The sequence below is a fragment of the Myripristis murdjan genome, chromosome 5, assembly GCF_902150065.1.
Source record: "Myripristis murdjan chromosome 5, fMyrMur1.1, whole genome shotgun sequence".
Lineage (NCBI taxonomy): Eukaryota > Metazoa > Chordata > Actinopteri > Holocentriformes > Holocentridae > Myripristis > Myripristis murdjan.
Window position 1 is genome coordinate 26,081,652 of NC_043984.1, and position 26,363 is coordinate 26,108,014.

The 26,363-nt window shown below is 43.1% G+C and overlaps 1 protein-coding gene across 6 annotated transcripts in view; it reads right to left on the bottom strand.

Moving 5' to 3' along the window:
* magi1b (membrane associated guanylate kinase, WW and PDZ domain containing 1b) overlaps positions 1–26,363 on the bottom strand; it is a 151,765-nt gene that overhangs the window by 42,896 nt on the left and 82,506 nt on the right. For all 6 annotated transcript variants that reach the window (XM_030051245.1, XM_030051247.1, XM_030051243.1 and 3 more), the window contains exons 3-8: positions 13,069–13,188; positions 10,351–10,593; positions 7,197–7,422; positions 5,391–5,473; positions 4,448–4,483; positions 438–495 (exon numbers count right to left, since the gene is read on the bottom strand). In XM_030051245.1, coding sequence (XP_029907105.1) covers positions 438–495; positions 4,448–4,483; positions 5,391–5,473; positions 7,197–7,422; positions 10,351–10,593; positions 13,069–13,188 — 766 coding nt within the window. The remainder of the gene's footprint in view (positions 1–437; positions 496–4,447; positions 4,484–5,390; positions 5,474–7,196; positions 7,423–10,350; positions 10,594–13,068; positions 13,189–26,363) is intronic.

Below are 26,363 nucleotides of genomic sequence, written 5' to 3' on the forward strand. Positions count from 1 at the left end.
AACAACATCAAAAACTCATCAAACAAATTCGTATTAATGCTGAGGCCCATGGGCCTTGCACAAGATGAGATGCACACACACACACTCACCACACATTTCAGATGATAATAACACAAATAAAATGGCCTACATTCTGCCAAAACACTTAGGAAAAAAAAAAAAGCTGAGGCAAAAGCTGTCTGCATTGTGCTCAATGATGACTTTGAGTAAAACTGTGTGTACATTCAAGCTGCTGTGATTTACAGTAAGGTCAAGAGTTTCTCTGGTTAGAGTGAAAATGTTTTTTTGTGAGCGTTCTTATCTGTAGGCCAGAGGAAAACGTAAGAGGGTGTTTGCCTCCTTCTGAATGCCCGTGTGCCGTGTCAGCCTGTGTGCTTGCATGTGTGTATGCAAGCGAGCTTCTAGGTGTGTTTGTGTGTCTTACATATGTCACTTACTCAACATAGTAGACCCCATATACCGGATCGTCTATTTTCTCCCATCCTGCCGGCAGTTCTAAAAGAAGAAAAAACAGACAAAGAAAAAAAAGAGAGAGATTGAAGAGTGTGAAGTTGCTGGAGGCCATGTATTGAGCCATAAGAGGCAAGGCCAGCAGAGGCCTTTTCCCTCCCCATTGTGTCTGCCTGTCAGTCTGTCTCAAGGGCCACAGTGACTCAATGGCTTCACAGGCTGTCTGGCTTTCCCCCTCTCCCCTCATACCCCTGACATTTCCACACATCAGATAAGAGCAGAGCAAGACCCCGCAGGCAGAGATGGATGGATGGATGGATGGATGGATGAAGCATTGGAAGGATGTGGTGGGAAGGAGTGAAAAAGGGGACAGGAAGAGAGAAGGCAAGGGGCAGGAGGGCAGAAGGTGGAGGAAGCAGGCAGGGATGGTAGCAGGGGGGGAGGGAAAGGCAGAAGATGGAGGAATGAGGGGAAAAAATGTCAACAAACACACACACACACACACACACACACACACACACACACACACACACACACACACACACACACACAGAGATGCACGCATGCATACACAGCTAAAGAGAGACAGATGCATAGCACAGATCAGGAGTGAAATCTGAAAACTTGGGTCTAAAAATGCATAGGAAAAAATCCTACTTTTCCCCCCCAGTGAATAACAGTGTTTTTTTTTTCTTTAATTTTCCTTATACCACTGAAAGACACCCTAAAGAAGATACCAGGAAAACATATTTAATAATTTGGATGTTCAAATTACTGAAAAGAGGTCTGTCCTTGCTTGGCTGAACACAATGGAACTGAGCAGTGGTGGCCAAGTTCTGCGGCTCTGCTTAAGTTTGTGTCCTTCAATCTTTGCATCAAGGATTTTGTCGAGTGTGAAGGTGTAGTAGACCTGACTCTCACTTGTGCCAACTCTTGCTACCTGCACGATGATCAGGCCTTGAAGTGACTGAGAAGCCATTTCATCTCAAGAGGTGGCATTGAAAGCAATTTCTTCACAACCACAGCGACACAAGCCTGCATGTATAGGCTACATGTACATATACATACATGCACACAGACACATATTTGCGGGCCCGAACAAACACAAACAGCTTTCACAAAAAAAAAAAGCACCACTGAAACCAAATCCATCGTAATCAACACTGATGAGGACAAGATATGCGTATTACGGGTCCCTCTTCAACAGCATGTAATTGCCTGATGGTGCAGTCTTGCTACATTTCTGCAGTGTTTGCCAGGAAAAGAAATGCCATTATCTCCAGCAAAGCCATCTGATTTATTTCTATAGTCTGATTATAACAGCGTTGATTATTGGCTGGCCTCCACATGGAGAATGTCAGAGGCTTCTAATTGGCTACAAGCACAGATTGTCCAATAATCCTCTCCTGTGAGGTATCGGTTTTGCATATCATTACCCTCAGCCAATTACGGCTCACCCTGTATGCTAGTAGATGGTAATTACAATCATCAACCTTGGAGAGCCTCCCTCTGCTTTCTAATGAGGAGAGCCCTTGGTTGGAGTGGAGTCAGCAGCAGATGCAATAAAAAGCAGGATGGAGTTGTTTAAATTGCCTCCACATGCTGCATGCCCCTACAGCCTACAGAGTGGTTTTGCCACAAGGTCTGGCAGACAACGTTAGCCATGTCTTAAGTAGAAAGATTTTAAAGCAATGCTAATGTGAATCTGCAGTCAGAGTCATTAAAAATTTGGATGCATGTATAGTAAAAAGCAACACGTGTTGCCGACATGCCATATTTTCTACACCTGCTAAATGTAACTAATATAAAAAGCATATGGTCCAAAGGGGGACTGAAGGGTTATAGCATTAGTGTTGTTGTAAAATGCACACCCAGAAAACAGGCGTGGTGCATTATCATTCAGATGTTGTGAACTGGAACGTTAAATGGAATGCAGTCTCGCCTCGCCTCGCGCAAAATTCTAATCACCCACTTGATTTCACACTGCAATAGTTCCGTTCCTGAAGGAGTACCTGTGAGTGTGCATGTATGTGCGTGAGAGAGAGAGAGAGGGAGAGAGCGGTGCAGAGAGAAACAGCACATTGGATGCTGTAACCATCTCAACAATGTGCCTTTCTGTGACTGGAAGTGCAAAGAGAGAGGGAAACAGAGAGGAGGAGAGATCTGGCTGGCATCAAGAGGTGTTTCCTACTCGCTCTACCTCTATCTCTCTGCATATTCTCCCATATGCATACTGTGAACTCAAGGGGGACTCATGGGTGACAAATTGCCTATTAAACAGTTTGCATCTCATTGTCTTGCCATAACGCTGTATTTGATTTCTCCTGAGCAGGCTTCAGCTACCCAGGGAGACTTGTGTCTATGTGTGTTTCTGCACTGTGCCTGTACGCTGGATTTCAAGAATTTCCCAATTTGCCCCCTACTCAGGAAACTGAGGTAATTGCCTTTTTTTGGTCCACCTGTATTGGATTGCACTGATCAATAGTTATTGAATGTGTTCATCCAATCGACTGAGGATATTTGGACACTGCCTGATTGTTGTTCATTACACGGCAGCTGTCTCAGATGCTAAACACTGTTCTGAGAGCTGCTAACAAGACCGAGGCCCACTAGATCATGGATTAGCCGTCCCAGAGTGCACTGATGTCATATTGTTAGAGAGGTGCCAGTGAGCATTGTCAAGTATTGGTTTTACCTGTCAAGTGACTTAACCACTGAGTATGAATCTGCCTTATCACCTTTGTGGCATATTGTGTCCTTTCACTTCTCCATCTTTCTTGTCACTCTCCACTGTGTGCTGCTAACTAAATCTGAAGTGTCTAACAAATTTCATTCAACACAATGGATGGAAAAATACAACTGATCCCTTATTGGACACCTTTGATTGTCATTTCTTGGAAAGTATCATGGAGGAATGGACCTAAAGGCAATGTAATTCTATAATAGTATTTAATAATAATAGTGCACACATGTGCATGTAATGTTTTAATTCTGCTTTTGCTATGTATTTCAATCTATTTCCCAGTGTTTTCAAAACATGTTCATCATTAAGGCCAAACACAACCATTAATCAGATCCCTCCTGTAATGTAATATGACATCATTCATTACTGGAGTATGAAAGCACAGCACAGTCTCCAGATGCTATTTATCCCGGCGTGAGTGGCCACAGTGCTGTGTCTGATGGAATAGTTAGAGCCCATCATTAAGGGGCTAGGGAATAAGACCCACGTCTGAGCCAGACAGACACCCATTAGGAAATCATCATTATAACAATCTGCCTCGCATCAACCCTTGTCTCCTATAGCTGAGGTGATGGCCTGCTGTCACAGGGGTGTGTGTCTGTCGTGTATCTCGTTGGCTGGCTGTATGTGGGCGAATAGGTGCACTTCCATAGTTGTTTGTTGTAAGCGTAAGGCAAGTTTTGTGAGTCAACAACTGCATGCAAGGCCACTTCACTGAGTGCAACTGCCCATTAATTACATACGTGCTGGGTGCCAAACAAAAATGTATACTAAGGGTTCGACAGGCAAAGGACAAGTGTTGTAATGTCTCTGTTATAGATGATTAGGCAATCATCACATTGTCACACTGTCATCTTATATTAGTGGGATAATGAGGCACTGCTGGCAGTGGTGGTGGTGGTGGTGGTGGTGTGTGTGTGTGTGTGTGTGTGTGTGTGTGTGTGTGTGTGACAGATTCTGTAGACATGCACATTACACAGTGTGATGTGCGATGTGCATGTGTGATGACTCCATTACCTCTTACTAATTTTAATCTATTTCTGTTCAGACCTCATACGTCACTGCAAACATTCAGCAGCACATAAGGTACATACAGCAAGGTAGGTACTTTCAGCAGGACAAAGTGTCTTTAGTGATCATGTAATGAATGTGTGTTGTGTCAGTTAGTGGCACATGTAGGGTTGACAGACAGCGTGTATGATGCATAGCACATTCTCCTAATATGATGGCAAAAGAGATGAGACTGGTACCTACCTAGATCATTGTCCAGCTCTTCTGTATGTACCCCTTCTAATCCGCCAACAGCACAGCACCATGGGACAACGGGAAAGAGGGGAAAGAGGTAGGGATCAGGATAAGACAGAACAGCATTAGGTGAACATTGGTAAAATGTAATAACTGCCCCTGGCCACTGGGTGGCGATAGTTAATCAAAGCCAAAGCCTCAGAGCAACAACCCATGTTTACAAAAATCAATAGGCATATTACCCCAAAATGAATTACTCTCTGTATTGGGTTTGAGGCAAAAACGCTACTAATCAACCACTGGAATTGGGCTGAGGTGAAATTCTATTCAACTTGAATGATGAAAAAATAGGGGCTTGCACTGAGACCATTTCTCATTTTTCATTATGCAAGTGTTAGTGCAGCATCTTACTAGAGGGAAATTAATGATCACATCTGCTGATGAAAAAAAATCCCTAGATGCATTCACAGTATGTGTGTGTGCCTGTGTGCGCATGTGCATCTGGAGTGTGTGAATCTGTGTTAAGCAAGTGCAAGGAGGACACCCCAGTGTAGGACGAGGCGGCGTATTACTTATTGGAGCTAGATGATGCGAATAATGCAGTCAATTTCTTGGAGCTGCGGGGCATCTTGCTCCGATAAACAGCGGAACAAAACAGCACTGAAGAGCAGTGCCACACAAGGCCTGGATATCACCACGCCACAGCTCGCCTTTTTCTACGACCCAACACTGTCACCTATGGGCCACAGAAGGAACTGCTGCTCAGAAATGAACAGCTTTGATTTTTCTCATTAACGCATCACTGTGAAATTAGTGATCATTAACAGTTTTTTTTTTTCTGCTTGCAAATACACTGCAGTTACTAACCTCCGTGATCTGCTTTCTCATAAATCACACAGGCAAACAAGGACACACACAGAAAACAGAAACATACACACACACACGCACATACCATCATCTTCACATTCTTCGAGGGGTTTCTGAGGCTTGTCCAGGCACCGAGGGTCTATCCAAGAAGTGGTCTTTGTATTGTGGCTAAGGAGAAGACACACAGGACATACACATGTCACTTGGAAGTTATAAAAAAAAGCACTGGAAAATAAAATGTTCATATCCCCAGCTATATATCTACCATATAGTGAGATGTATCTATAGCATAACATACTAACAAGACTAAAATGTTACTGTTAAGATGTTTAATGTAGATTTATGGGTTGTGCCTGACTCATAATTCCTAGAGTTAACTCAGAGTCAGAGCCTTTGAATACAAGAAATCGGCTATTTGCTCCCCTGCTGCGATATCCACAGTATCCATTCAGCTGTCTTCACCAGCATTGGATAGTGCTCCACATTTTTCCTCCATAAGCTCAGTGGGCAACTTCAGCTTTTGTTTGGGACTGTAGGTATGTCTTGATTTTGTGCACTTGCATGTGTTTCGAAGTTGATAATGGGCCGAGTTGTCAGTACTGTCCCGATGACAATTTGCCAGTTAATTAGTATAATTATTGGTGCATCTACCAGTTCGAAAAGGATATAAAACTTAATATTTTTCCATTCCCTATTGTAATATATTTCCAGTGAATTTTTAAGAGAGTGTGTCTTGTTTCGTTGTCATATTGTAATGCCCAGTAACAATCTTAAAAAAAAAAAAAAAAATCACAACTCTTGCACTCCACCTTATGAATTGTCAGTGGACTCAACTGATCAGCTTTCAGGGTGCACCCTCGTACCTTTACCGATTCATTATACACTGGGAGGCATTCCAATTCAGCCAAGATGCACATGTACCAATGTATGTTTTTCTACAGATACTGGAAACAGAGATAGTTAGCATCTGTTTGCAACGCTAATTAAAGTCAACGAGATTAAAAATCACTTGCAGCGCCTTCATAACAATTGGCTGTTTCACAAAATAATGACCTATAAACAGCCACAAGAACATGATTTGTTGGAGGAATGCTTTCCCTGGTTGAATTGAACTAGAATTTCACTGCTTCCAAAATCTCAGCAACCTAAATACTGTACCAAGACTGTGGCTTTTGCCTGAACTGAAAAAGCTCAAGATAAGAGTTTGTATTAAATCAGTCAATCTTCCTAAAAGCCTGAACTATCCATTAAAGGCTATTTTTTATTGAATGAAAAAAAGAATTTTATTCCGAGATAAATTAAAGTGCTTATTTTTGATCCAACTTCGCACTGTCAGTCCAAGTGTGATACAGTGAGTAAAATACCACTTCTACTGAGCGGTTTGAGAAACCGTTCACTAATGTATTTTCCCATGAGAAAAAAATACTTGGGATAAAATTACTTCATTATCCAGCTACCAATCACCTATATTTCCCAAAAGTATCAGTGACCCGATTACTGTAATTTTTGTGACATACAATTATGTCTTGTAGTCAGATTACTGTAAGTGATTTACTTGTAATCTGTTACCCCCCCCCCAACTTATCTATAAAGCACTTATTTATTTATTTATTTTTTACTTTGAACTATTTTAAGTTGCTTATATAATAAAGTACACAGTGCGGTGTTCATGTTCTATGAAGCAGGGTGTGGTGTACTAGCTCCAGCAACCAGCACACGAATGATTTTCAGAAAGCTGAGGTCAAACATGAAAGCACATATGTGAAGAATAGAAAACTATGAATGAACCAGGATAATAACCTGCACCTCAGGATGACTCACTCTAGTTAGTAGCAAATGCCCCAAAATAATACAAACATATAGCGAGTTAAATAATGCCTAGGGTGCTTACTCTATAAAGTAGACCTCCCCGCTCTCGGTGTAGGCCATCTCCCAATTCTCAGGCAGAGGTCCCAGCGGGTCCTCTGGGGGAGGATGGCTCAGGTGAGGGTGTGTCTGCTGTGTGCTCTCCGTGGTGGCCGGTGGTGAGGGGGTCGTCCCGGTGTAGGACGGGGCGTTCTGGCAGGGGGCAAAGGGGCGCACCGAGTGGTGAATCTCGTCTAGTTCACTAGAGTCTCCTACAGGATGAGGGGGTCGAGGGAAACAAGACTTTGGGTTATGGAGATGCAAACAAACACCTGCTGGAGCCAATTTTTTGCCAACAAAAACACTGGTGTGGAATGTGCCAACAGAGCCATTGATACTGTAAATAATCAACAGTGTAGGCTTCTAAGGCCATGTCCACACTAAGCTGGGCAAATCTGAACAGAAGCCCCAAAATGTTTCAAGTCCCATATTGAGCATGTGCAGATTTATGTGCACAGCCTCTGCATGATTGATATTAGACTACAACCTAGATCAAATGACAGTCCTATATCCAAGTTTTTGAAAACACCAGTTTTTCCCATTCATAATAACAATGCCAGACTGATGTGTCAAACTTAAACACCTTAAGGAGTGGTTAAAGCCCTGTTCGTGGCTTATTTTGGACAGGAAAAAAGGTGCATTTTCAAATATACCTGGCTTAGTGTAGACATGGCTTAAAAAACTTGGAACCATAAGCATTCTCTGAAGAGCCAATGTTGTTTTCCCACAAATTCAAAAACTCCGTAGTTAGTATGTCTGCACTTTCAGTGACAAGGAATGTACTGCCCCTTATACATACACCATAGGCCAAATAACTTGCATTCCAATTTATTGTCTATAAAAAAGTAAAATTTATGATAATTTGAAAAAAAAAAAAAAAAAAAATCTTTGTGATTCTGATGAAGGATCTCTTTTAGCAAACCTATTTCAATCAAGTTGGCACAGTGGTTCCAAGAATTTCTAGAAAGTCTCATCCTGCCCCTAGAGGCCCTTTGTTGGCTCAGTCCAAGAACTCCCCAAAGCTTTTCTGAAGGATATTGTTTCTGTACAATGAAAATAGGCCAACTGGGCAGTGTAACGATTTGTATACAGCCAACATCCTGAACTACTTTCCTAGGTATGCAGACTCTCACTTCAGTCAGGATTGCTGAGTGGGTAGTTCACACCTAGAACCACCTCCTCCAAAGTCCAATCACCTAGCTTCCTGTTATCTCATTCACACACTCACACTCGGCTGGCACCCTGGCTAGCTCACACACAATCGCAAATAGTCACACACGGCAAATAAACAACTTTTGGTCTCACCTAAAAAAAAAAAAAAAAGCCACACGGTAAAAACAGCTCTGGGGCAGAGACAACCTACTTCTGACGCCTACTGACCTACTAACATATAAAATGAAATATCAAAATAATAATAATAATAATAATAAAAAAGGAGTGTGCACTATGTACTATAGTAACCCAACATCATAATTAACATAGAATCCTAATCAAATCAGCAATGACCCAGGCCCGCATAGTTGCACCACTGTAACTCCACAGATATAAAACAGACGGGACAGCACTCATGAAGTTCAAAACTTGTGTGAACATCTGTATCCAAAACATAATCATGCTTCTCTTCAGGTTAAATTAATCAAATAAACTCCCCCTCTCAATCACAAAGAGCAACACAAATGAGCTACCAAGCGCTAATGACATCATTAAGAATAATTTCAAATATGGAGGTTCCTCAATCATTCACCCTCCGCTGCTTGCAGCCAGATGGCACTATTTTTCATTCTCAGGCGCTCAGACAGGCTGCTGTGGACAAACCCAGAGACCAGTAACTCACCGCACAAAGACCCTCTTGTATTCTGCAGCCCTGAACCACAGCAAAACTCTCCCTCTCTCACATTCCACTTTCTTTGTGCCGTCTCTTACCTTCGTATTTTCTCTGAGTCTCTTCTCCTTTGAAAAATACATCCCTCCCTGATTTCTCTTTCCCTCTCTCTCTCTCTGCGACCCTCTTCAACCCCCAGCCCTTCCCATCCCCAGCCACTCCCTCTCTCTCTCCCCACTCCCTCTTTCTCTTCCCTGCCCCTCTACCTTCTTCTCTCTCCTTCCATCTCCTCCTACTTCATCTACCACCATCCAAATGATCCTTTTCTCTCCTCCCGTTCCGACGTGATGAAGTAAGAATTTAATGTGTTTCGAATATTTTGGAAATGAAAACAAGATGAGAACCAGTTTATAATGTAACTTTCAGTTTTTTTTCCCCCAAAAGTTCTCAGGCTCTTGGGATACCCAACTTCCATTTGCTCAATATCAGTGTTTTACATTTCTAAGTGATTTTAAATCATTGCATGCTCACTGTCTATCTATCTAACGACTGACATCCTCACTTCTGATGTTGTAGTCTGACTGACTGTTGCAATAAATGGGACAACAAGGAGATAACCTGAGTGCAAGTCATGCATTATGCTGCGTTCAAGTCATGCTTGAAACAAGGAGCAGGTAGGAAAGATTCACAGTGCTTCGACTTGCAAGAGTTCAAGTCAGCTCCAAAGTTACACTTCTTACTGCCTATATCACTGTTACAAAGTTAATTTAAGTTAATTTAACCACAACATGTTCAGTTTCATGACAGGCACAGATAAAAGTAGCATAAACCTGAATTATTTATTTATTTATTTTTAACTTATAACAGTTGGGTGAGACTGATATGAAGATGCCATTTCCAGATACTAACGACTGCCTGTCACATATGTTGGAGCATCCAGAAAAATATGAGATTCCGAGTTGTAATTAGCAGGTTGACGTGAACGCTATTGGAAGATGGTGCTTAGGTTTTCCCTGCTGACGTGCCCATGAGCAAGACACTGAATCCCTACCGGCCCTAGCTGCTGTCATGCTACAGCTCACTCCATCTAATCACCGTGTGCACTGACCTTCCTGGCATGGGACAAATGGAGAGGAAAGTGAATTTCCCTACAGCCATCAATAAAGTCTCGCATTATTATTAAACAGTGCATTTGTAGTGTAGTAGGCTCTAAGCATTGACCAAAACATATTAGTGAAGACATGCTCCAATTCCAGTCTCAGCTTCTTCCCTCCACTTTGCTCTCGTCTCTCCTTGACTCCTCCACCCTCCTCCTTACCTGTAAAGCTACTGTTCATGTCAGGGAGGTCCTCGTCGTCCTCCTGCTGCTGCTCTCCAGGCACTATTCCAGCATTGTGCATGTCATTGTAGGACTTGGTGCGTCGGGGAGTGGAGTGCTGCGAGCCCGGCAGGCTACCGCTGAGCCCGTCTGGCAGTGGGGCATCACCGCCGCTACCGCTACTGCTAATCACTTTCCCACTGGGGGGCTGCACCGGCGGCTTGGGCGTCCCATAATAGTTACCTAGGCAACGAGAGAGGAAGGCAAGGAGAGGGGGATTAATGCAGACGATGAGAAGGAGGGCATTTTAGTGGGAGGGCAAGAGGGGAGGGGTCAAGGGTTTTGTGTGTGTATATGTGAGTGTGCGAGTGTCTGAGTGAGTGAGTGTGTGTGTGTGGGTGTGTGGGAGGGTGGTGGTGGTGGCGGTGGTGGGGGGGTTAATCATAGCTTTTGTATGCAAATGAGGGTTGTGTGTGGGAGTGAGTGTCTGTGTTTGTGTGTATGCAGCAGTTGCATGACAGAATTTCTTTGTAAAAGCCAACAGATTTTGGATGGATCTAAGAAAAGACCAGCGAGCTGTGAAGTTTACGATTTTGTTCAGAAAACCCTGGTATGTGCGGAAAATAGAAGGACATTTTGAAAGCCGAGATATTTTGGATTTGAAGTTCAAAACGCTATTCAGTTGAGGTTGCTTGGCTTTGGCCTGTTAAAGCAAAAAAAGGGGGGTTATTTCTAGTACGTTCTCAAGAGTGGATGTGAAGTGGTTGGGTTGGTTGCTAGTTCTACGTCCTCTCAGCCTTGTTTGCTCGCTGGCAAAGACAGAGGAATAAGTTTTGATGGAAAGTACTGACCAGGCTAAATGGTCACAGCAGCCACTTAATCCAATTTAACCCATGACAGTACTGGGGCCATTTTCCACTGAAACAAGACCAAACATTTTGGCACTAAAATCCCAGGAACTTTCGATTTTCCATTTGCCAGGGGTCTAGGTGATTTTTTGGCTCCTGCATGACATGTGGAACCAACGGGGCCTTAGGGGTGGAACAACTGCACTGTTTTATCACTGACTGGTTACATACTTGTGCATGAATGAAGTGGCTAATGGTGAGAGCCAACACCCAAAATGTTTAAATTCATGTTAAAACAGAAGCGTTTTGTTGTTAAAGATTGAGCTTTTGCAGTAGCCAAATCACCTGAGCGTGGAGCAATAGGCCCGTTTCCACCGCCGGAGCTTCGGGGTAATTTTACGGGGCCGTGGCCGTTGTCGCGTGTCTCCACCGCCGGAACAACCCCGAAGGAGAGAGTTCAGGAACCTTTACAGGGGCTAAAAAAAGGCCCTGCCTCGGGGTAGGGACTCTGGGCGGCCCCGAAAAAACTCCTGGGTTTACTCACGGCGCGATGTGATGTCAACAGAAAGCAGGCATCCCTAGCAACACGGCCAACACTACCAAGCTAACGCTAACGTGCTAGCTAACGTTAACAACACACTTTTTAGCCGGCATTTTTAGGGGCGCTAACGTTAGTTTTAGCGGACGTTAGCTAACGCTAACAACAGGCTTTTTTAACAACACGCATTTTGATGCCCCGGTCATGGTCGCGCAACCGCCCGGTGACTTTACAGGAACCTTCCTCCTACTCGGCCCTCTCAGTGGAGACAGGGCCGGTGAGAGGGCCGAGCGAGAGCACGTTCCTGTCCCCCAAATACTACCAGGAACATTTTGGTGGAAACGGGCCTAATGACAGGGCCCAAGCCCTCTTTTTGAGGCAGTTGAGGGAGGTGGGCTACACGCATGAGCCTGGCAAAGCCTGAAGTAAAATAAAGTTGCATATGTTTTTAAAAAAAAAAAAAAAAAAAAATGTATATACAAAAGATGTGCAATCATTACTCGCTTTGTTAAAACTGATCAGTCAGTTGCCTTTTTCATTACTGTTCCCTCTGAAGTTGGTTGAAACATTGAAACCATTCGATCCACAGAGTCCCTCTCAATCTTTAAGATCACGTGGTGCCGTTGGTTTCAGTTGTGCCAGCCTTATCAGTCAAACGTGACTTAGGTAAACTGCGAAACCAAAGGCGATGCGTCATGATCGACATGCAAGATTAACTTTTTGACGCACCTGCTAAGGATTGGTAAATGAGTGTTTAGAATCAGGTCATGTGAAACATCCAGCACAGGGTTAAGAGCAAATGCAGACTTTTAATTTAAAACTTGTTCACTCGTAAAGGAAGGGTTTTTTTGTGCTTGATTTTGTTTTCTTTCCTCGCACCTGCTACGTGTCAGCACATGGGAATAATGGTCAGTACTCCCATTAGGCTAATTAACCATCCAGGCAGCAGGGAAACAGGAGGAAAAGTTTGCAGAAGTTTAGATGCAATCATACTCTACGGTGCCAGCAAATCAGGCAGCCCATCTGATACAAAGCCACTGTTTTTGTCTTGCTTTGATTTACTCACAGGTGGAGAGAACGCATGGTGGTCAGCAGTGGCTTAAAAACCAAAGACCAAAGACTGTTACACCCAAGGTATTTTATACATTATCATCTCAAAAACTGGTCATTGCAGCATGTGGCCCTTATCAGCATTCAGCACTTAGTAGGTGTTCATTTCAAACCCTGGTCATGATCTGATTCTAAAAAACATAAATACTAAAAGCCTACTCCAAACAAATTAATGTGTATGGAGGTTACGTATACGTTGTTCTAACATCAGTAATAATATACCTTCATACGTTCCTATCTCCAAAAGGGTTCCACTCTTCTCCAACTCCAGGAAGTCCTCCACTGACAGGAAGTTGTAGTCTACACCAGGGACTTCTCCTTCACGTGGGGCGCGGGTTGTACCTGAACAACCAATCAGAGACAGAGAGAGAGAGGAGGAGTCAGGAAATGAGACGACGGCTGGATTTTAGTGGCAAATCAAATTCTGAGAAACATACAGGAAGAACACAGACAAAGGTAGAAAACTAAAATAGAAGTCAAAGGGATACAGCAACACAAAAATAAATGTGAAATAACTGATTGGAATCATTTGCTTCTAGATAGATAGATAGATAGATACTTTATTCATCCCGAAGGAAATTCACACTATCTTCAATCTCCAGTGCCTATAGTGTAATTTGAGAACTGGCTTAGTTTTAGTAGGCATTTATTTTCCTCTAATGTCGGTACACCCACTATAGCGTGCTGTGACATAGAAATGTTTCCAGGATCTCAGCAAAGTGTCCAGAAAAAAAAAAAAAAAAGATAAAACCGTAATCACAGTCTACATAACAGCCATTGTAAAAAATATAAACAATCGAACAAAAAAGGAGGCTTCATTGCGGTACACTGATAGGGAAGCTTCCTTTGTTTGTTACCATGAGAGTGTGAGGTGTTGTAGTAGCACCTTGGTGGGAGCTTGCCATATGTGGGGGGAAAACGTACGTGTGTGTGTGTGTGTGTGTGGTTTGGCATGTAGCCTGTGACGCTCTAGCACGTGTCGTGTTAATGACTGCTGACAGTTGGCCAATCAGTGTGGCGTCAATGGTAAACAGCTTTACGACAGAGAGAGATGGCGACCAGACATTAACACTGCTGGCTCAACTGATGATGAAAGTCACAGTAACTTTCTCTACCTTCTACCACTTCTCTCATCATTTGATTTTTTTTCCTCTTTATTCCCTTGTTTGCCCTCTTCCACCTTTCCGTTTTTGCGTCACCAGTGCATATTTCCCCTAATTATATCTCATTATGGTTAGGGTCCATTCCGTGGTAGTTGTCTCACTGTCATTACTGCGATTTACTGTAACCTCTGCACAAAGGAAATTATTCTGATTGGATATGAACTCAGTGGCTTTGGAAAAGGTACAAAATGAAGCATCTAGTGTAGACAGTGATAACAAGAACAGTGTCTCTCATATTTCAAGGCAAAGATGGCTACTCTACAGGGCAATCTTGCTCTGTTTTGGCAATGGCAAAGGACATTCCCTCTTGTTTCTCCCCTTCCCTTGCCTTCCCTCTCTTTTCCCTCTTCATCTATCGCTCTATCTCCCAATCACATTGTCTCCAGTGGGTTGGTGAGCAATAAGCTGGTAAAAATAGATGTGTGGGGCTAGGTGGGAGAGGCTCCCACCGCAGCCACGCTCAATGACACTGGTGATAAATCACAGATGGGAGGATAACTCAAGCAAGCACACATTACACACACAAGCATACATGCGCAGAGACCTGCACTTTGAAAAATGTGTGCAAACACTGAATTTCCCTCGCTCACATGCATGCACACAGAGATCCCAGACATGCCATCCTTTCCATCACCCAGCTGTCACAATCCCAGTCCCTTCTTCCACATAATCCTTCCTGTAGGATGTGTGTACTTGTACGTGCCCTGCAGTGAGGGAGGGCTGGCAGACAGGCATCTCTCTCACTGTGTATGGAAGGGTACAGCGTTCGGTGCATTGCTAACATTCATGATTTAGTGCCTCGCCAAATTCCAAACTCCACTGCTTGTGACCAGACACCCCATTCCTCTTCAAGTGAGAGGAAATCGATTGAAAGTCAAACAAAATCCCTCTAAAGTCTATCAGACAAACCATGTCTGATCGCTCATAGCCACCAAGTCTTTACAGAATGTCAACCTCGGAGACTCCTCAGCCAGGCCTGTGCATTCAGCCTACTGTCAGTTCACCTCCCACACAAAAGTGGCCATTGATTCGACTCCACTTAGACATTGCTGCCCTTAGAAAAGCAAATAGGAAGTGGAATTGTGACCAGTGTTTAAAATGGGGTTGTAGAATAGCACAGCGTTGGCTTAAGCCCAGGGGCTAAGACACTGTCATTGCTATCAGCCTAATTAATTCACTATCCCCCAACAAAAGCTCCATTGACCAAGCTGTGAAAGAGAGGGAGAGGGAGAGAGGCTGAGGGAGAGTGAGAATCCTCCATAGAGAGTCCTGCCCAGAGCTGGGATTGAAGGAGCAGAACGACAGTCAGACACAGTGCTCCTCCGGATGCTGACCTCCAAAATGGAGAGAAAGAAAGAGGGAGTAAGACTCCCAAAGCTAAGAGTTAGCATAATCCAGCTACTGGCACACACAATGAAGCCTTGGAGATTTGCTATGAGGGTGTTCATCTAGTGCTGGCTGGCTTGTGGTTTAACAGCTTCGACATCTTCACCAGCTGAGATGGGTGGGTGGGCGTCATTAAAAAAAAAAAAAAATCATCATTAGCATTTCAAGAAGATGATCATGAAATCAAGGCTTGAAAATACTGGCAGGCATACTGTACCATGGCAAGCTTGGAGCCACTATTGCTGTCTCAAACACACACATGCATACGCACCCACAAAAACACCCAGTATAGCCTTTAACTATAGATCACACAACAGTGAATGCTCCAGGCATATACATCCTTCCAAAAAGGAAAATAAAAAAAAAAAAAAGAAAGCCATTTTTGTGTGTGTTCATGCATTGAGCCTTTGGGTCTTTTGTTGCTAGGGACAACCCAGGAAGGATACAACTGAGAGACATGGGGGAGCTACAAGTTTGTCCTCTGATGACGACACAGCCCTAAGCAATGTCCCCTATGGCTTCATAACTTCCTTCTCACTTCAATGCACAGAAATATGAAGCGCCACAGAGGCATGACTCTAAGGCTTGGCCCATATGAGAAAGCATAAAAGATGCATGTATGAGAAAAAAAATGAGAAAGGGAGTAGGCTGGAATGGAGGGAGAAAGGTTGGCAGAAAAAAAAAAAAAGGCAGACTGACAGAAAACATACAACACTATGAATACAAGTCTGAAACGTGACTGGAGATAGAGGCTATAAGGATAATTATTGGTGCCGTGAATACATCCATTGCTATGAATTTTGTCACACAGTGGCTAACCCAAGATCAAGCAGCTGCAGGCAAGCCAACGCTCATACCATCAAAGCAAGTCAAAATAAAAGCATGACCTGGCCAGGCAGATACTTTGTCACACTGTGGAAAAGCTTATGCACATCAGTGTCGCTCAGATATATTCATATCTGGGGCTACTGCAATATAAAAATACTAGCAACTTCAATGTGCCATTTTTAACTAAGGGATAAATAATTGTCTGATGAAGGCAAATAACCTAAATTATCTGCTTAAGTGACAAATAAATAAATAAATACATAAAAAATAAGTGTAATACTTAGATAACCAGATAAAATTCAAGTGTCTAAGTATTTAAAGTGTTTATTTACTAACAGGAGTTACAGTCACTGAAGTGATAATCTTGATTTTCTTGATTCTGGTGTCACTTTTTGAAGCAGATGGTCATTTTTGGCTGTTTTGTACTGCATTTTTTTACCAACAGTTTGACATTACTGGACTGACAGCAGCTCCAAACCTCAACAATTAAGCATGGGCCGTACTTCTGAGACCAGAAAGGTAAATGCGCTGAAACGTCAGTCAGAGACAAATTTACGAAGCACACAGCGAAGGTCACATTGGCAATCGTATCAGGTGGCATGGACATTGCTCGTGCTAAAAAGCCATTTGTGAAGACATGCCTCAGAGATGTTGCTATTCTTACTCCTGGAAATGACAGTTTGAAGAGTTCTGTGTCAGACCTGCAGCTGTCATGGCACACACCTGAACAGAGAATATCGGATGTTAACAACTCAGATGAAGCACAAGCTCATCAACCCTTTCACTGCTGAATCGCCCCATGGAGAGACAGGTATCCCAAAGTCGGCCAGGCTGCGCTCAAACTAATGTCAATATTTGGACTTCCGTCTGTGAATCAGTTTTTTTCTACACTGAAAAAAGTGAAGTCAAGACATTGCTCTGTTCTTATGGACACACATGTGAAAGAGTTGCTCTGAGTGGCCACAGCTGAGTGCAAGCCCGACCTGAACTGTGGAAAACAAACGCTGCCAGGTGTCCCACTGAGTTAGCGGAGGTAAGAAAAGACCTATGGAAACTGTTAGGCTATGTGAGCAGGCCTATAAGTCACTGTGGCTGTTGCAGTGTGGGCATGCATGTGTTGTGCGGCTCTCTGATGCTGATTAGGCAAAAGTAAAATGCATCACTTCCTGTGTGGCAGAAGATTTTTCCTGGAAAGTCCTACCGAGTACCATCTGTAGAAAACAGTCTTTTTTTTTTTTTTTATGTCTATACCTGCGTGACGTCAGAACTGACTCCATCACGTTGTGAAAGTAATGCAGATGTTCATGTAAAATAATTTTCTACAACATGAATCTATTCTCTATTGAGGAGCATGCATTTTAATTAAAACAAAAGTATTATTGAGAAAATGTAATTTTCACTGTGAATCTTCACACCTTACAAATTTAAACCTTAACAAATTAACAAGTAAGCTAATTAGTCCAACATCACCCTGTTCTCCACAGAGGGGATCAAGTCAGCTGATGATCACATTCAAATAAACTGCAATGTAATTAGGTCTAAACAATCATCATCACTGCACAGCATTTCTACTTGTTTGTTAAAGGATATGGAAGGCATTAAAAAAAATGATTTGGCTTAGTTGAACACCAATAGTAGTAAGCAGTAGTGTAAAGGTTGTACCATCTAGGAAAATCTACATGGGTAAAGTGAGTGACTGAATGCTGCCTTCCTATACAAGTACCACTGAGGTGCCCTCGAGCAAGGCACTCCACTACCACCACCACTGGTGCTCAGTAGTAGATTTCTGTATTTATTCTGGATGACTCTGTGGGGTAACTGCATGTAACCTAGCGAATGTGAAGATGAGCGTGGCTGAGAAAAGAGCATGCACAATACGCTCAGTAAATCTACCCTGGATAAGCAATGGTTAAAAGTTATTTGAGAACAATATGATTTTGCCAGTTGCATGTTTGAGCCTATGAAACTTTACATAACCCTGGGTGAACTCTGTCCCGCTCTCTCTCATCCTCTCGTCTGTCCCTTCTCACAGAGCAGACAGGGCAGAATGCTGAGCCACCTATTCCCTCAGGCCATCCAGCAGAGGCTTGACTCCGATACCAACAGACACAGACAAGTGTTATGTTTGTGTATGTGCGCTAGGCAGTGTGTGTGTGTGTGTGTGTGTGTGTGTGTAAGCCAAACATCCACACAGACACACTAGCTGTGGCCTGTAATGGTACAATAGGTTTGGGAAGGAAATGCTTCTTGTTACAATCAGCAGCTGTTCCACTCTCTGCCTACCAGTGCGTGCGCACGTGTGCATACACGCACACACACACACACACACACACACACAGAGGCACACAAACACACTCTCACTTCCCCTCTGACACTGGGACGAGGTATATGGACACCAAGCGGCATTGTCTGGGGCCAAACAGAGGGCGGGGGGCAATCACTTAATGGAGTTTTATGAACCCATCTCCCCCCATACACACATTATTCAATACTCATTACAGTAACGACTATGTGGGGATCACTGTCCTAATCATGCTGTGAAATGCCTCTGGAGACTGGATTTGATCCCCAAAATAATTTGAGTAACAAGGAGGCTGGCACCTCTCTACAGAATCTCCAGTCACCCTGACTGTAATAAGCATGTTTTGGTAATTCAGAAGGTCAAAACCATACTCTGATGGTCTGCCCCTCCCTGAGGGTCATGACCTTTGTTGTTAATACTGTATAATTTAAATTTCTCCTGCTGACTTCTTCGACAGGTGTCACTCAGAAAACAGCCTATTCTTTTCAATGTGACACTGATCATATGTTTGATAGGATTAACCTATCAAACATACCACATGTATGACTTGAAATAAATCACAAACCATTTAACTGCAATAATGACCGATGGTTGTGACTAGCGGCTGTGTATAATTAATTTCATGATGGCAATTTGATTCTTTCTTCAATTACATTTGAGTCATCAGTTAATCTGTCGAAAAATACTCCCGAGTCCCTCTGACCTCAGATTATCTCAAGTGAAAGGCAAAAAACATGTAAGGGTGACTTTTGAAGGATATACAAATACTTTCACCCTCACAATATACCCCAATATCGCCCGCTATAGATCTGCCTCATACACAACATGACCGTCATGCCACTAAAACTACCATTCATCGATCCATACAATCAATTTCCCATACCCACGTATTCTTGTTCAGAGTCATGGGAGGCTAGACACTATCCCAGCAGGCACAGGGTGGAAGATGACAAAACATTTTCTTGAGAAGTTGCCACTCAATCATGGACAACCCAGATTTGCAGCAGTGGGCAGTTTAGAGCCTTAAATTCACTTGTCTTTGGACTGTGGGAGAAAATCCACGCAAACAGAGACGTGGCTCACAAGAACTTAAGTACAGTTTCAAAAATGAATCATGACCTCTGTAGTGTCGCCATCACCTTGGCATTGTCAATCAAAATGTCATCCCCTCCACACTGGCCCTGGTGTGGCGAGTCTCATCACCTACAGAGAGCATTCAGTTACCCCATATCATTCAAACCACAATCAATACGTGACAGCAACTGGTCGCAACCCTCACGTTGACCTTGGTTTTCCTAGTTTGTCTACACTGTCACTCAGCTCAAAGAGGATCGATATTAAATGTCTCCCTTCTATCATCTTCCCACCGTTTCTCCTGAATAGACTGAACTCTGTTGTTCATGGCTCATATCTTGGTTCAGGGACAACGATGACAACAATAGTGTGATTGCTGATGTTTTGCTACATGCAGACAGACTTGATGACTTTTGACAAAGACTAACAACATCTTTTGATATGGGTTAGTTAATAAGATGACTAATAATAATGATCAGTCCTCCAAGACAAACCTAGTCTGCGACAAAACATGAAAGCACGGACGTTCTTTGTCCCTCTGTGATTGAGAAAGAACAAACATAGAACAAATAACATCTCGTATACATGGTAGTGGTGACCCAAGCCAAACTAGACTAGAATTGGGACCCATCAAAGCGTAATTTGATTGACTCTTATCAATCCAATCAATTCCCAATCCTTTTTTTTCCCACCCCATGTATTCAATTCAGGCAAATTGTTGTAAAAATTATATATAACGCACCATAATATCTGCAGTGTGGAACAATAACAAAGACTTGCTTTAGATGTATATGTATATAAACAGAGATGTATGAATATAAACAGAAAGAGTAGCTAACAAGCTACTCATGTGGAGTGCCTACACTGGACCTTTGGCTTTGCACACTGTCAAATAGAAAGGATTGCATTTACATACTAAATACATGGGAGATCCTCACCTCACCCTTTTTCAGGCGCAACTGATGTGCACTGGCAGACAAATCCAAGCACCTCATCTATATTTAATTGATGACAGACTATTTTAGGGAGCTTATGCCCTTCTAGTGGCACAATAGTCTCAGACTGAGGTTGCTGACATTTGTGAAGCCAGCAGATGACACCAAGATTAGATTTGAGGGCACAATGACATTATAAAAAGGACCAAAATGACTACATAATTCAATTATGCACCATTGAAACATCTTCCACAACACGATGAAAGACTGAGAGGTAAATTATGCTCATTTCAACCACTCTAGAGCTCGGAGGAGGACAGGACAAAAATACTAGCAGGGGAGGAGAAAATAGCTCAGCTTGGCAACAACTGAGTTTGAACTACAGAGGCAAACACATGGCACTAATATCAGCCATATTTTTTTTAACACCATGGTTCCAAAATACATCAAAAAGGCAAAAGAAGGCTGTACAGGCATGCACACAGCTCAGAACCTCGCTTCTAAAAATAACCGTGTGTGAAAAATCTGTTTACTTCCTGCGCTTGCATTCCCCCAGAGCAGTAGAGCACCCTGGACCCACATATCCCCCAGGCCTGGCCTTGCATTTTAGCTGTGACCTACATTTAATTCCCTCCACAAGGACAATGTTAGGCTTGACTCCTTGGCTGACTTTGGCATTTTGGCTGGGATCTGTAGCTTGGTCTTGTTTGAGATCTTGGACGGATGTAGTTTGCTGGTATGATGGGTCCTCTTGGTCATGGTCTGCATCTTTGTTTGTATGGCTATCTGGCTCAGAATTAAGATCTTGTTTAAACAGGGCATCTGGGTCAGGTTTATCTGCATGGCAGAGTTCACCATCTTGGTTGAATTTCACCTCTTCCTCCACTTTGACTTCTAAATTACTATCTAATTTATCGAGCGGTTCAAGTGAACCAGCCTCGTACACTTCTTCAATATCATTACAAGGTTTCTTCTTTTTTTTGCAACTTCCGAAACATCCACAAAGACTGAGAGGAAAAAGAGTGAACATGGCTATTGCTTGAAGCTATTGCCTATAATTGAAAGCTCCAGATAAACATGTCCAAATATCCTTGAATGTCAATGGTGAATAGTATCGGGTTGAATTGGTTCAATGAAAATGAACCAAAGTGTCCAAAATTACATCTCCTTCCTCTTGGATCGAGAAAACATTCATGACGTGATGACAAAATATGTTTAAAGACCAAATAAACATCTTCTTGAACAGCGTAGAGCAAAATGTTCATCCTCCTAGGTGAATCCCTTCTCAGGAGACAGAAATAAACCTTCTGCGAGGTTAAAGAACAATACCATAGCCCTGGTGGCAGAGCTGTGTGTGCTATAAAAGTCAGGCGCACAAGGAGATTTGTTGACTTCTAGTGTTTGCTGGATAAACTAGGAGGAGGACCTCTTTCTGACCCTGAGGCTCTCAAGACTTGTGGGGGTAATATTACTGTAAGATTGCTCCACCCAAAACTGTTCCTCTCTCAATATCCTCAGAGAAGCAGGAAGAGCAGACAGGCAGTTGTGATGATTTGCACATACACTTTGGCTGCAGCACTGATGGGGGTTTCAAGAGAGAAGTCAAGCCATACTCAAACAAAAAGCTAAAATAAGAAAAGTGCAATGTCCGACACATGGCTACAAGCATAGCTAATTAAACACTTTTCTGGGAATTCGAGACAAAGGAAATCTGAGGATGAAATAGGTGTTTACATACGTATTCCTCTGTTATTGTGGATCAAAGCCAAGCAGTCACCTCCTCACCTGACACTCTGGATACTGACAGTGATCAATATTCATCCACTCTGGCATACTCCAACATCCTCCTTCCTACACATGTCAATATGTCATTGCTGGTGACATAACAACATTGGTCAGAAAAAAACAACTGGCCTTTTCGGTGCACGCATACACCGCACGCTGCGCTCAGGTCATGTGTAGATGTAGCATGCATTCAGTGGGCTTATAATAATTTTGATAGGTTGCCGGCTGCCACGCAATCCTTGACACCGTGTAAAAGGACTGAGATGCAATTCAATTTTGAGCACTGTCTCAATAAACTGCAGGTGCGACTTCCTCGCTCACACTGTTTTGTAATGATGTGATCAGCCCGGACACAGTGCGGGAGGAGAAGGCAGCACCTCATTTCAAGGTTCCACTGCCCCTCACTATCATAAATAAGCTGCTGAAGAGGAGGCATTACCTGTGTCGCCAAGCTCGTTCAACATGGAGCTATTTAACATTACGCAACTGACTCAACCAAACAAGTCAGTCAGGATCCAAAGAAAACACACCTAACCAAATACAAGTACAATTTTTCCAAAGCAACTGGCTTAAATCAGGTAAAAGAAAAGCAGTGTGTTGTCTGGGTATGGATTCCGGTATTGTTAGAGCCTTGCTAACAAAGGGAACACCAAATGATTAAGTCTGTCTTTTCCATCGCAATTCATTGCCCCTTTCAGCTACACTATTGACTGACAATAGACTTTTGAAAGTTAGAGTGAAGGCCTTTAGAGTATGCAAGCACTATACAAACACATACACGAGTTCAGTATGACCTAGATGCAAATGGTCTTCACAAGCTAGTGAGGCTAGAAAGTTAGTTAGAAAGGAAGACAATACTTAAAATTTTTGTATTTCCGGGACAGTTGTGTGGGTCTCCTTATTAAGCAATTAAAATGTAGAAATGGAGCCCCTTCACAGACCATACAGAGGAAAAAAGATGATTTGCTTCAGCGTATTCATCATAGTGAACTGATCAGAGCCATGAGTGAAAAGTAGGCCATCGTAAATGTGTTTGGCAATGATTCATTATCATAATTGTTCTATTAATAGTCACAGCTATTCTTATTTGGCTTGTATGATGGCATTCAGGTCGCTCAGGACAGGAGTTATTTGAAAGAGTGCATTCAAACTAGTTTTGGCTGAGAAACAGTTCCAGCACTGACACATAATTTTCCCCATTTGAAATGGTTTCTACATGTCTGGGATGCTTCTAATCGATATCTGGAGCACATTTTGTTTTCTGATTATGGCTATGGCACAGATGTATCATTGACAAAAAGTCATGTGCAGAGTGAGACGTGTTTGCGCTAAGTTAGAGAGGAAGCTGTTATCTGCAAAGCTTGATTAAATTTTTCATGAGCATGACCCAGTGGATAGCACTGGAGGCTCGTGGTGCCTGCCCTCCCCCTCGCCTTCCTTCGCTTCTTTCTCCTCTCCTATCATTCTTTATCTTCTATCCTCTTTTTCATTCTACTATCCACTGTTTCATTCTCTTTCCCTTATATACACTATTTCTTTAATCCCCCAGTCTAACAAATCTTATAATTTGCTTACCGTCTTTGAAATGTTTCCTGAAATGCCCTTTTATACCTCTATTCGCTTACTTTTCCTTTCGTGCAGCGGATCTTCAGGAACTGAACCCTGTAGCCTGCCATCCATCCATTCATGGTTCTGCTCATTTTTTTTTGTTTTCTCTCTCTCCAAAACATATGACAGCTTTGACAACTGCCTGTGTGGCAAGGCAAGACACAGTTGCTGCTTTTGAGAGTTGATCGGAGGACAACTGTGGGTTTTCTCAAGCTGCCAACTTCATACTGCCAAGACCCCAAAAACTCCACTCCACCACGCTGATGATGTCATGTGGCCCAGAAGTAAACCGAATCACCACCACATCATTCGTTCAGACTGCCACACTCTTTTCAGTGAGAGATGACGTACAAAAAACACTTAAGTGAAGGATAATCAACAGACATAAAATTGTATTCCAAACAAGAAAGGCCCTATAATTAGCACTGTATATTTCCAGTGCAGGGATATAGGAGTCGAGTAAGTGTTCCTGCTGTGGACAGATTACAGGGCACTAATTTCATGTGCCTGTCAAATGCTGTGGGTTTGGGTTATGAGGTTAAGGGGTGGCTATTGAGGATGATAATACATTCCATCAACTTCTTGTGAACTTTGGAAACCCTCAAACACTGCATTCATACTTGTTTTCCACAAGTAACAAAACAACCCTACTGATGATGATCTCGACAAATAATGGCTTTGTCGGATACAGCCATCACACATGACATATGTGGCCAAGAAGCTCACCGGTGTCTGCAGAGCAACGTGGCTTGAGTTGCGCCGAAAAGTCAGAAACAGATTAAGGCCTGCCTTGCTCTGCCTTCGACAGCCTGAATCCGAGGTAAGAGGTATTCATCGCCCCGCTTTCCACCTCCGTAGTCTGCGCACGTCTCACGTGAGAGAGGGGAGCAAGGGGTGAGAGACTGGTCCTATGTGATATGCACACTAACAGCTCTCTCTGTCTCTAATAAAGGTAGGCGTCTCAACATATAGCGAGCAAATGTTTTTTTTTTTGTTTTTTTTTCTTCCCCAAGCCTTGCCTCTGTATGAGCTGAGGAACACTTGGCACCTCGCACTGAATCATGCTGCTTCGAAACAAAAATTGTGATGACTGTGTTACATTAAAGGCACGCCTGGTAGTGGATTGAATTAGCCGGCCATATGTCTCGGGAGAGCCCAGCCATTTCACTTTCAAATCACACTCATTGCGCTTATGGCATCTATTTTAAACAGAGACAGCACGACACAGGACCGCGCCGGACCGAAGCGAAAGCATAATGTAAAGCATATTTCCTCAGTAGGTTGTACATAAGCACACGGGGCCACTCTACAAGTTACTCACTCATCAGTGAACACGTAAGTGGACACTGATGGCGAAAACACACAATAAGTATGTTAAGATACATGAATGTTAGGGTGCATTCTTGCAGACAACTGACCATATTGTTTATTTTTGTTTACCTTAGGGTGGCATTCGTTTTTCTAATTGGTCTGTGTCTGTCTGTCTGTAAAGAATATGTAATGTCTGCAAAAATAACACTAACAAAAGTAACTGGACACCTCGAGTGCCTGATCACAGAGCGAGGACACAGATACAAGTGGGCCCGCCTTGGAAATCTGGCAACATTTGTGGACCCAACTGTTGTGCGGAAGCTATTACAGAAGCATTTGTCTAAATCTCACAATAAACATGTTCTGATGACAAGCTAGCCAGCGAGCCCACATTTTCCAAGAGGATACTGACTAAGGCAAGTCCTCATGGACCATTTTCAAGACACACGGGCGTACACGCACGCGCACACGCAGGCTCACTTGTGCGCGGACCCACACACACACACACACTCACAGACACACTTACACGCTGAAACACAACGAGAAGGCTAGCAGTTACTCAGTCTGCCAGCATATTCCAAAACAAAAACAGATCAATCCTCCATCTTGGCCACAGCTAGCCAGCCAATGATTTTTTTTTTTTTGTGTGTGTGTGTGTGTATGTGTGTGTGTGTGTGTGTGAAATGCTCACACACATACACACACACACACACACACAGGGATGCAGGACGAGGGTCAACGCCCGGGTTTGTCAGCTCGGCAGGGGGACGAAGCCATCTGTCCCAGTAAAGGGTTAATCCAACAAAAACACACAGGCCGTGGATTCCAGCATGTTCCACTCCATAAATTTCTGCCTTTATGATTGAGTTTTTTTTTTTTTTTTTTTTTTTTAGTTTTGCTGTGTGTTGGGTTGCTGGGGTGGGGGTATTGAGTGATGACATTACATGATCCACGCTCATCCCCTTGGCCCCCACCCCCTTCTAATTCCTCAAACCGCTGAAATCTTAAGATGCCTCCCCTTTTGATAGTGGCAGGGAATGGAAGGGGGGGGGCAGTTCTGTTGTGGCTTTTCAATGGTTGGTACTGATGCCCTTCATTTAGGATGGAGTGTTTAGAGTCGGGGGT